The 13,078-nt window shown below is 40.1% G+C and overlaps 2 protein-coding genes across 2 annotated transcripts; both read right to left on the bottom strand.

Annotated features, from left to right (window-relative positions):
• Positions 1-1,257: 1,257 nt before the first annotated feature.
• On the bottom strand, positions 1,258-8,142 carry LOC138879140 (uncharacterized). The gene is made up of 3 exons (XM_070158728.1): positions 7,831-8,142; positions 2,604-2,815; positions 1,258-1,414 (listed from the first exon to the last, which is right to left on the bottom strand). Exons 1-3 carry the CDS (start codon positions 8,140-8,142, stop codon positions 1,258-1,260), a joined length of 681 nt encoding a protein of 226 aa, XP_070014829.1.
• Positions 8,143-10,045: 1,903 nt separating this feature from the next.
• LOC138879139 (uncharacterized) lies at positions 10,046-11,791 on the bottom strand. Its single transcript, XM_070158726.1, has 4 exons — positions 11,686-11,791; positions 10,909-11,090; positions 10,456-10,840; positions 10,046-10,353 (listed from the first exon to the last, which is right to left on the bottom strand). The coding sequence occupies exons 1-4, from the start codon at positions 11,789-11,791 to the stop codon at positions 10,046-10,048; spliced, it is 981 nt and encodes a 326-aa protein (XP_070014827.1).
• Positions 11,792-13,078: the final 1,287 nt, after the last annotated feature.

Raw genomic sequence — 13,078 nt, 5'->3', positions numbered from 1 at the left:
GTAAAAAGATGAGGATAGCAGTTGCACATATCATGCTCGGTCTCCCAAGTCGCCTCCTCGACTGGATGACCCCTCCACTGAACCTTCTCGAAAACAATGTTTTTTGACCTCAGCTTTCGAACCTACCTGTCCAAAATAGCCACCGGCTCCTCAACATAAGACAAATCCTTGTCCAACTAGACCGAGCTGAAATCCAACACATGAGACGGATCGCCGTGATACTTCCGGAGCATAGAAGCATGAAAGACCGGATGGACTCCTCAACACCTTGAATAGACCAATAAAACTTGAGCTCAGCTTTCCATTCTTCCCGAACCTCATAACACCATTCATAGGTGACACCCGGAGTAGGGCCCGCTCTCCAACCATGAATGCAACATCCCGAACCTTCCAATCCACATAACTCTTCTGTCTGTACTGGGCTATGCAAAGTCGATCCTGAATCACCTTAACCTTTTCCAAAATGTCCTGAATCAAGCCTGTACCCAAAAGCCTAGCCTCGCCCATCTCAAACCAACCCACTAGAGAGAGACATTGCCTACCATACAAAGCCAGCCTCGCCTGGCTCAAACCAACCCACTAGAGAGCAACATCGCCTACCATACAGAGCCTTATACGGTGCCATTTGAATGCTCAACTAATAACTGTTGTTGTATGCAAACTCTGCAAGTGGCAAGAACTGATCCCAAGAACCCCAAACTCCATCACACATGCACGGAGCATATCCTCCAGTATCTGAATAGTGCGCTCAGACTTTCCGTCCGTTTGAGGGTGAAATGCTATGCTCAACTCAACCCGAGTACCTAACTCATTCTGTAAGGCCCTCCAGAAACGTGATGTAAATTGCGTACCATGGTCAAAGATGATAGATACTGGCACGCCATGAAGCCTGACAATCTCGCGAATATAAACTCGAGCCAGCTGCTCGAAAGAATAAGTAGTCACCACAAGAATGAAATGAGCTGACTTGGTTAGCCTATCCACAATCACCCAAACTGCATCAAACTACCTCTGAGTCCATGGAAGCCCAACAACAAAATCCATAGTGATCCACTCCCATTTCTACTTCGGAATCTCTAACTTCTGAAGCAATCCACCTGGCTACTGATGCTCATACTTCACTTGTTGGCAATTTAGACACCGAGCTACATATTCCACTTTGTCTTTCTTAATTCTCCTCCACTAATAATGCTACCTCAAGTCCTGATACATCTTCGCAACACCAGGATGAATGGAGTACTGCGAACTGTGAGCCTCTTAAAGAATCAACTCACGTAAACCATCTACATTGGGCATACATAGCCTGTCCTGCATCGTCAATGCACCATCATCTCTAATAGTGACCTCCTTAGCATCACCATGCTGAATCGTATCCTTAAGGACAAGCATAAAGGGGTCATCATACTGACGTTCCCTGATACAATCATAAAGAGAAGATTGAGAGACCACACAAACCAACCCTCGACTCGGCTAAAAATATCCAATCTAACAAATTGGTTGGTCAAGGCCTGAACATCCAATGCCATCGGCCTCTCTACTACTGGTAGATATACTAAGCTCCCCAAACTCTCAGCTCTGCAACTCAAGGCATCGGCCACCACATTGGCTTTCCCAGGATGGTACAAAATGGTGATATCATAATCCTTAAGCAGCTCTAACCACCTCCGCTGACGTAAGTTAAGATCCGTTTGTTTGAATAGATGCTGCAACTCCGGTGATCAGTGTAGATCTCACAAGGGATACCGTACAAATAGTGCCGACAAATCTTCAAGGCATGAACAATCGCTGCTAACTCAAGGTCGTGAACGGGATAGTTCTTTTCATGCACCTTCAGCTGTCTGGACGCGTAGGCAATCACCCTACGGTCCTGCATCAACACCGTGCCAAGACCAATCCACGACGTATCACAATATACAGTATAAAATCCTGAACCTGAAGGTAATACCAATATTGGGGCTATAGTTAAAACTATCTTGAGCTTTTGAAAGCTCTCTTCACACTCCTCCATCCACCTGAACGGAGCACCCTTTTGGGTCAGCCTGGTCATAGGTGCTGCAATAGACTAGAAACCCTCTACAAATCGACGGTAATACTGCCAACCCAAGAAAAATTCAAATCTCCGTAGCTGAGGACGGTCTGGGCCAACTATGCACTGCTTCAACCTTCTTTGGATCCATTTTGATCCCATCACTCGATACTACATGACCCAAGAATGCCACTGAGTCTAGCCAAAACTCACACTTCGAAAATTTTGCATATAGCTTCTTTTCTCTCAAGTCTCGAGCACAGTCCTGAGGTGTTGCTCATGATCCTCCCGAGTCCGGGAATACACCAGAATGTCATCAATGAATACGATGATGAAAGAGTCAAGATAGGGTCGGAACATATTGTGCATCAAGTGCATGAATGTTGCTGGGGCGTTGGTCAGCCCAAATGACATCACAAGGAACTCGTAGTGACCATACTGAGTCCTGAAAGCAGTCTGTGGAATATCTGGCTCCCGGATCTTCAACTGATGGTAGCCTGGACGCAAGTCAATCTTGGAAAACACCCTGGCACCCTGTAACTGATCAAATAGGTCATCAATACGAAGTAATAGATACCTGTTCTTCACTGTAACTCTGTTCAACTGGCGATAATCAATGTACATACGTATAGAACCATCCTTCTTCTTCACAAGTAAGACTGGGGCACCCAAAAGTGACACACTGGGTCGAATGAAGCCCTTATCAAGCAATTCTTGTAACTGTTCCTTCAACTCCTTCAACTCAGGAGGATCCATATGATATGGAGGAATAGAGATGAATTGAATACCCTGCAACAAATCAATACCAAAATCAATATTCCTGTCGGGCAGTATGCATGGAAGATTAGCCGAAAATACATCTGGAAAATCCCTCACTACTAGAACTGACTCAACTCTAGGGGTATCAATACTGACATCTCTCACATAAGCTAGATACGCGTCACAACCCTTCTCAACTGTCACACCTCCTCTTTACCTACACTCCCGTAAAGGGGTATATAAGGGAATTTTTTTTCCAACTTAAAGTGACAATCGAAACGGGATTTATTTATTAATTTAAGTTCAGAGTCACCACTTGGGATAATTTATGATGTCCCAAGTCACCGGTTTAAATCCCGAATCGAGGAAATGATTGACTCTGTTATATAGTCCGCGAACCAAAAATCCGGGTAAGGAATTCTGTTAACCCGGGAGAAGGTGTTAGGCATTCCCGGGTTCCGTGGTTCTAGCACGGTCGCTCAACTGTTACAACTAACCTAGTATCTGATTTTAGTACATGTTTTAGCATATGGTGCAATTTTGAACTTTATAGCCTCTTTTATTCATTTTTTTTAAGGAAGACTGCAACGTCATTTATAATATGTCTTGAACCACGTCACATAAATGCACCCGCAGTCCGCAACACATTTTGTTTAACATTGAGATTTGGATTTGGGTCACATAAATGCGCACCCGAGTTTAGGAAGGTAAGTTATTAAAATAACGCGCCTAAAGCAACTACGCATTTGTAATTTTGCGAGGGCCATGAAAATTCGCTGAACGACACGCCTCGATTTCTAAGGATAAACAAGATTAATTAAATGAGGGCCATGCACTATAAGTTTTACGTATGGCACACCTCAAATTATTCTAAGAAAAGGCTTTACTCAACTAAAACAAACTACGGATGTTCATGAGTTATCATTTCCTAAGCTCTAAGGTTATTGTGAAGCCATGCAAATGTACCTACGAGATAATTGCAAAAAAAAACCCATGAAACAGAATTTGAGATTTGAAAAGAAGAATATCAAATGAAAAATGAAGGATATCAAATGGAAAAGAAAAATCCTTCATTTCCAAGGATTGTGTGATGTACTGTTCAACTCCTTTGAATACCGTGAGAAACTCAAGTTCTGTTTCCTTGAGAATACTAAGGTTCAGACGTTAACATGGCTCAAAAAGAAATATATCTAGCAAACATGGCTCCAATGAAATTTTAGATCATATTGTCCAAGTAGCTTCTAAATTCGATCAAATAAAGCAAAACTTGGCGCTACATGTAATATCCTTTTCAACAATACGGTATAGTCAAAAAATAGTAATTTTCTGCACAAGAAAGGAACATAACAGTAAATCAAAGAAGCACTAAAATAATATCACAGCCTGAAGGGGAAAGAAGCTGAATTCCCCATGGAACAAACAAAGAATAAAATAAAATCACAAGTTCTCCAATGGAATAGCAGCAAGTGTCATATATATCCATTACTACTACCTATGCATCTGGACAAATCGGTTTGTGAAATGGGCCAAGCATGATTCAAGTTATTTGAGCCCACTGATTGTAAATTGCCAAACTCAAAATAATCTCCAATTTATCAAATTATGGCTGCTATACAGAAAAGTTCACTTGCTTTCAATCCATAAGATACCAAAGATTAACTTTAAGTACTTTTACGCTAATTTCACCAAGCCATAACCAAAGATACATCAAACACCACCAAACAAAATCACGGCAGCCATTGAAACCAAGGAAAAACAAAACTTCCAATTTTTATCATTCTCCAATAGTTCTCTCATACAATTAACATACAAAAAGCAATGAATTGGCATAACACATTATCAAGCAAAAATAGTAAACAAAATGCATATGACTCAAAAGTTGCAACAGAAAGATATAATGTGAATATGGAAAGTGAGGGAATGACCTTAAGTGTTTTCTTTATTTCAGAAGCTCATTATGAAGTGAGGGTCTTGCATTTGAACGAACTTGGAGCAAAATGTTTAAACCCCAAACAATTAACAAGAAATTTGTTTCCAAACTTAAATGGATAAGGGTCTGATTCAACGATCTTAGCAACAGATCCTCAAACACTAGAACCTTAACAGGTTACTTGTCACGATCCATTTTCTGAACAAGTCGGGACCGGCACTCGATCACTAAACATGATCGAGCGGACCATCTCTACTTATCAAATCTATTATAACCTCAAACTTATATGCCACAAGGCACTACTGTAATACTTTTAAATAATTTAAATATCTAAAATAAGTCAATTTCAAAATTTTATTCGTAGTAACCAATAAAATGCTGCTAAGTTATTATCAAAAACATTTGAATCGTAACCCAACGACTATGTCTATGAAGCCTCTACTGATAAACTGACGCACTGCTCAGGACATGAGATTTCCTGGCCAGTTCTCTAAGTAACAAAGAAATAACTAAATAAAGATGACTCTAAGGAATATTCCACGAACAAAAGTGGAGCTCACCAATAGCACTGGAAGAGAAGGAAGTCGTAACTCGTAGCCTGCTCGCCTGCAAATCCGGTTACTACGTTGTACCACAGACCAACGTAGGTTCCCAAAAGAGAACGTCAGTACCATCCATTGTACTCAGTGAGTCTCAACAACAGGGGCGAAACTTTAATAACATATACATTATGAGCAAAGTTTCTAAATGCATGTAAAACATAAAGCTTATAAGAATAATTCTAAAATAATTGCATAATAGCAGTTCATGAATATTCTAAAAGAAATTCTTTTCTTTTTCTTACTTATAAAAAAAATACTTCATTTTATACTTTGGGAGTTCCAACTATCCTGACTTAATTCTGTCTCAGTCACCGTGTGATCAGCACAGGTTCGATCCCAACCTGATCGAATAGGCCCAATCCACAAGGTGTCACTCGCTTCATGGTTCTCAGCGCTCATGTCTCATACCTTAGCATGACTAAGTAAGTTCTCAGCAACGAGACCCTCAGCTCGTGTGCTCCCTACTTTGGCACAAGTAGTTTCAGGAAGTCAACGTCTTGGTCAGGACCCTAGGCCTGGACGATGACCCCTTCTCAGAATAAAAGGTACTCCAAAAAAATCTTTTCTTTCTAAAACTTCTTCTTGTGACTTTTCAAGTCTAAATCATTTATACATACTCATACTGGTATCCTTAAATGTAAAGCATGACATAAGAATGAAATAAACATTCAAAAGTATTTATAAAGGTTCTTGATCCTTCATGAATTTTCAACATGAAAATGACATATAAGAATAACATAAAAATCTGAAATTTATGCACATATATCCAAATAATCATCTAAACTTTAGCTAGAAAATAATTCTAAGCTAATAGGTACTTACTACTCCCATTACGTATATATTAACTCTTTTATGCAATTCATCAAACACCTTGTGTGCGTGTTTTTTTGTGAGTTAAACCATTTTAGTAGAGAGTTATATCAACTCACCTCAATACTCCTTGAGCCAATACGTAGACCCCTGTCCGATTTATACCTGTCAAACAATTGATTCTACAACAACTAGTGCATTTTAATTAATTTCAAAGTTTCACACTTAAACATGGGATTTACTGTTGATACAGAGAAAGAAGGGAATTAACTATTCAATTCTTATCTATTACTACTGTAGGGTAATTGAGAATAGAGAATTTTATATACCTTAATTCAAGAATAAGTGAGTTATGAAGAACCCTAGAATTTTTCGAGCAATTTCTGGCTACCTCTGTTCCTATCCGTGCGTCTGTGTTTCTGTGTTCTCCGCCTCTTTTTTTTTCTTTGTTTTGTTTGTTCGAAATAGGCTTCTGTCGTTTTGCCTATCCGAATGAGAAGTACGTCATTCTCATTCTAAGGCTTTAAGCCTTTTGTTTTGTTTTGTTGTATTATTTTATTTGTCCCCCCCCCCTTTTTTTGACTTAACTAGTCATTAATGATACTCACTTTTAATAATTAATAATATTAAAATTATTAATATTTTCCTAATTGTATATCCAATTATTTAAGAGAGAGTGTGTGTGTATATATATATATATTCACTATAGGCAAGAAAAATAATAATAATTTAATTCTATAATTAGCGTATCTTGAAACTTTTATAAATTTGAGGAGTGTTACAATCTCCCCTCCTTAAAAACATTCGTCCTCGAATGTTGCTAGGGCCTTATTCTTAAGCTAACAATCATTTCTTAGGTCCTTGAACCTCTTACGTTTTCTTAGCACTACTGACTTTTCCAAGGGACTCAACATTTTGGCTAACTCCCTAAATTTTCAAAAATTTCAGCAGAGTTTCCCTTGTAAATTGGATTATCCAAAAAAATATCCCTGTCACAAATACCACAACTACACCAACAACAACCAAATATACCATAACAGGCCATTCATAGGCACCATACATAGCTCATAAATTAATTACTCACACTCCGGCAAGGAGGTACCACAATAACCAACAATTATCTAAAGCACAACACTTTAGCAAAAGTAAATCACTTTAATGAATTAAATATACTCTGGCGTAAACTAAATCACTACAACAACTAAATATAATCTAGGAAGGACATAAACACTTGCTAACTTGTATTTAATACATGAAATATAAGTGTCAAGCCAAACCTAGGTTCACATACCTTGTTACTCAAATAAATAAGGATACTTCTTCCTCATATCTTCCTTGACCTCCCACGTAGCTTCTTTTGAATCATGATTTCTCCACAAAACTTTTACCGATGCTATATCTTTTGTTCTCAACTTTCTTACTTGTCTATCGAGAATTTCTATAGGTACATCTACATAAATCAGGCCTTCCTTAATTTCTATGGTATCGGCAGATATTATATGCGACTTATCATGGATGTACTTTCTAGGCATAGACACATGAAAGACAGGATGAACAAAGGACAACTCAACGGGTAGCGCTAGCTTATAAGCCACGTTTCCTTTCTTTTCTAGAATTTTATAAGGTCCGATAAATCTAGGGCTAAGTTTCCCTTTCTTACCAAACCTCATAACTCCTTTCATTGGTGAAACTTTCAAAAACACCTTATCACCAACCATGAACTCTAACTCACGATGCCTCTTGTCAGAATAAGACTTTTGACGACTCTGAGCCGCTTTAAGTCTTTCTTTAATTAGCTGAACCTTCTCTAAGGCCTCACAAACAAACTCTGGACCAATCAACGACACCTTTGCTGGTTCAAACCAACCCACTGGAGACCTACATCTCCGCCCATATAACGCTTCATAAGGAGCCATACCAATGCTGGCCTGATAGATGTTATTGTAAGCAAATTCTATAAGTGGCAAGTGATCATCCCAATTACCTCCAAAATCTATAACATACGCACGCAACATATCTTCGAGAGTCTGAATGGTCCTTTCTACCTGGCCATCGGTCTGTGGATGAAAAGCGGTGCTTAAATTGACCTTAGTACCTAATTTTTTCTGAAATGCCTGCCAAAAATGCGCCGTGAACTGAGGGCCTCTATCAGATATGATTGAAAGTGGAGCACCATGCAATCGGACTATTTCTTTGATGTACAACTGCGCATACTGCTATGTGGAGTTTATCGTCTTTACTGGTAGGAAATGTGCGAACTTTGTCAATCGATCTACAATAACCCAAATTGAATTATGTTTACGGTATGTGCAAGGTAGACCTACTACAAAATCTATATTAATCATCTCCCACTTCCACTGTGGTATCTCTATATCTTGAGCTAGGCCACTAGGCCTCTAATGCTCGGCTTTGACTTGCTGGCAATTTAAACACTTATCCACATGATCTGCTACTTGTTTCTTCATGCCTTTCCACCAATACAACTCTTTCAAATCTAGATACATTTTGGTAGCACCTGGGTGGATAGAGTACGTCGAACTGTGAGCTTCCTTCATTATGGCCTTCCTAAGACCATCTACATCAGGCACACATAACCGATCATTCAACTTCAAAACTCCGTCATTTCCTAGAGTGAAAGCAGTGATTTCTTTGCTTCTGACTCCTTCTTTTAATTTCACTAAGTACGGATCTTCGTCTTGCTTAGCCTTAACATACGCAACAAGGGAGGATTGTGCTAAGGTATAAGCAGTTATATCTCCTTCTTCGGTCTCATCCAATCTAATTCCATCATTTGCTAGTTTTTGAATTTCTTGACCCAAAGATCGCCTTTGTACTGCAAGATGGGACAAGACACCCATTGACTTCCTACTAAGTGCATCTGCTACCACATTAGCTTTGCCCGGGTGATAAAGGATATTGATGTCATAATCTTTCAATAGCTCGAGCCACCTACTCTGTCTCAAATTTAGTTCTTTTTGCTTGAAAATGTACTGGAGACTTTTATGATCTGTAAACACTTCAGAATGCTCGCCATAAAGGTAGTGTCGCCATATTTTTAATGCAAACACCACTGCTGCAAGCTCCAAGTCATGTGTGGGGTAGTTCTTTTCATGATTCTTTAACTGCCTTGAAGCATAAGCAATAACTTTTCCATTTTGCATAAGAACACAACTAAGGCCCACTCTGGAGGCATCACAATACACTGTGAACCCACCCGAACCTGTCGGTAAGGTTAACACAAGTGCAGTGGTCAACCTCTTCTTTAACTCTTGAAAACTCTACTCACAAGCATCTGACCATTGGAACTTAACTACTTTCTGAGTCAACTTAGTTAATGGAGATGCAAGTGAGGAAAACCCCTCTACAAACCTTCTATAGTAGCCAGCTAACCCCAAGAAACTCCTAATTTCGGTTGGCGTTGTCGGCCTAGGCCAGTTCTTGACTGCTTCTGTCTTTTGAGGGTCTACTTTTATTCCTTCACTAGATACCATGTGGCCTAAGAATGCTACTGACTGCAACCAGGACTCACATTTTGAAAACTTGGCATAAAGCTCATTCTCCTTCAAGGTCTGCAAGGCTATTCTAAGGTGTTCTGCATGTTCATCCTTGCTCTTAAAGTATACCAAAATATCGTCTATAAACACGATAATAAAGGTATCTAGGAATGGCTTGATAACTCTGTTCATGAGGTCCATAAATGCAGCTGGAGCATTTGTCAACCCGAAGGACATTACTAGAAACTCATAGTGCCCGTAGCGACCTAAAGGTTGTTTTAGATATATCTTCTTCTCTGATTCTCAATTGATGGTACCCCGACCTCAAGTCTATTTTTGAAAAGTACTTTGCACCCTGAAGTTGATCAAATAAATTATCAATTCTTGGCAGTGGGTATTTGTTCTTAATGGTAACTTTATTCAACTACCAATAGTCGACACACATTCTGAGAGACCCATCTTTCTTCTTGACAAATAGGACCGGGGCACCCCACGGTGAAACATTCAGCCTGATAAAGCCCTTGTCAAGAAGGTCTTTCAACTGTTCTATCAACTCATTAAGTTCTGTTAGAGCCATCCTATAAGGAGGTATGGATATGGGCTGAGTGCCTGGCATAAGATCAATGCTGAAGTCTATGATTCTTTCGGGAGGAAGTCGGGGAAGATCATTTGCGAAAACTTCTGGAAATTCTCGAACAACTGGCACTGGCTGAAGAGCTGGTGGTTCTGATTCTGGATTAATAATGTGAGCCAAATAGGCGAGACACCCCTTACCGATCATTCGTTGTACCTTAAGATAAGAAATAAACTTACCTACAAGCGATGCTTAACTACCGTTCCACTCTAAGACCTCTTCATTTGGAAATTGGAACCTGACTATCTTGGCATGACAATCTAACATGGCATAGCAGGAAGACAACCAATCCATACCCATGATCACATCAAAATCCACCATTTCTAACTCTATGAGATTGGCTTTGGTGTTGCGACCTCGGACTGAAACTATATAACCTCTATAGACTCTGGTGACTTTCACTTCCTTACCAACTGGAGTAGATACTAGGAATGGCTCACTAAGTTGTTCAGGTTCTAGTCCGAGGTTAATTGCAAAGTATGGAGTCACATATGAAAACGTTGAACCTGGATCCATTATGGCATAAGAATTATGTGAGCAGACTAAAAGTATACCTGTAATAACTTCTGCAGATGCTTCTGCACTCTGAAGATCAAGTGTAGAAAACAAACGGGATTGTCCCCCTCCCTGAGTAACTCGGTCTACACCTCTACCTGCTCCATGCCTGGTCTAATTATGAGAACCACGAGCCTGGGGGGTGCAACTGCAGTAGCTGAGGAACTAGAAGGACGAGTTGATCCATCACTAAAATTATGTCGCAACTTTGGGCAGTTGGCCTTTATATGACCAATGTCTCCACAATGGTAGCAACCATGAAACCCAAGCTTGCACTGACCTGAATGTTGCCACTTACATGTTCCACAAAGACTTTGCTAGTGTGAATGTTGCTCAGCATGACTCTGGCTATGTAGGATGATGTCCTAAATTCTGATTCTGGTAAGACTGATTTCCATAACTCTGAGTACGTCTGGAAGAAGACCCATCACCTGACTGATGACTGAACTGAGTTGGTGCTAATGAATCCTTATTAGAGGAATCCCTTCCACCTCAGCTAGATGTACCATTAAACCTGCCCGTTGTCCGGGCTTTCTTGTTATGCTTTTTTTCTTCTCTCCTTAGTTGTCTGTCTTTCTCTAAGTGCTTGGCAAATCCCACAACAAAGGAGAAGGCTTCCATCCCTACTGCTGCAGCTTATGTCGTATCCTTAATGTAATAAGCTAAACCACCAACAAACCTGCGAATCTTTGCTTTTTCAGTCTTAACCATGTGAGGAGCATGCTTAGTTAACCTTATGAATTCCATGTAGTACTCTTGCACACTTTTATTCCCTTGCTTGAGCTGTTTGAACTCTGTAGCCTTAGCTTCCCTATCCTCTTCTGGGATAAAGTTAGCCATGAAGGCCTCTTCAAATTCTTCCCAAGTAGGCGGACCATCATCTTCATCTCTTTCCTTTTCCCACATCTCAAACCAAGCACCGACCACATCTCTAAGCTGGTAAGCAGCTAGCTCCACAGCTTCATCATCAAATGCTTTCATCACTCAGAGGGCTTTCTTGACACCCTCCAGCCACAACATCGGATCTTCATCAACTATAGAACCATGGAACACTGGAGGACTCAACTTCAAAAATTCATTCACTCTTGAGGACTCAGAATTGCTCTGTCTATTTGATTGAGGTAGAATCTCATCTCTTCTCTCGTTCTGGTTGGCCATAAAGGCTTTAAACATCTCCATAGTACTATTGACAGCATTAAACATCTGACCCACCTCGGGAGATATAGTTTCCTGAGCCAGAGCTGTTGTTGGGGCGGTACTGGATCCCGAGGTACTGGATCATCATGCTCCACCCCTTTTTCTCGTTCAACCCGGGGTACTTGGACTCCCTTTGTGGATTTTCCCCTCCTTTTCTGAGTCGAAGCCTTCTTAGTTCTACTTTGAGCCACAACAGTAGCGATAGTTTCTTGAGCAACATCCTGAGTATCGGTGTCAGAGTTGCGAGTACGAGCCATTTTTGTGAGTTTTGGAGAAACGAATAAATTAGATAATTTCTTAGAGGTAGACTTTATTGCACGATCTAAAGTATGAAAAAAGAGAGACTTTTCTTAAATGCTTGTAGCCTCCTGTTTATAAGTATGGCGCGCTTCATACACATAAACAAGACTCTACTAACACGGCTTCATAGACCCCTAGAACTCCATAAACCTGAGGCTCTGATACCAAGTTTGTCACGACCCATTTTCTGAACAAGCCCAGACCGGCACTCGATCACTAAACATGACCGAGCGGACCATCTCTGCTTATCAAATCTATTATAACCTCAAACTTTATATGCCACAAGGCACTACTGTAACCAAATACTTTTAAATAATTTAAATATCTAAAATAAGCCAATTTCAAACCTTTATTCGTAGTAACCAATAAAATGCTGCTAAGTTATTATCAAAAACATCTGAATCTTAACCCAACGACTATGTCTATGAAGCCTCTACTGATAAACCGATGCACTGCTCAGAACATGAGATTTCCTGGCCAGTTCTCTAAGTAACAAAGAAATAACTAAATAAAGATGACTCTACGGAATACTCCACGAACAAAAGCGGAGCTCACCAATAGCACTGGAAGAGAAGGAAGTCCTAACTCGTAGCCTGCTCGCCTGCAAATCCGGTTCCTACATTGTACCACAGACCAACGTAGGTTCCCAAAAGAGAACGTCAGTACCATCCATTGTACTAAGTGAGTCTCAACAACAGGGGGCGAAACTTTAATAACATATACATTATGAGCAAAGGTTCTAAATGCATGTATAACATAAAGCTTATAAGA

The sequence above is a fragment of the Nicotiana sylvestris genome, chromosome 10, assembly GCF_000393655.2.
Source record: "Nicotiana sylvestris chromosome 10, ASM39365v2, whole genome shotgun sequence".
Taxonomy (NCBI): domain Eukaryota; kingdom Viridiplantae; phylum Streptophyta; class Magnoliopsida; order Solanales; family Solanaceae; genus Nicotiana; species Nicotiana sylvestris.
Note: the sequence above shows the minus strand (reverse complement) of the source record. Positions and strands in the feature narration are given on the sequence as shown.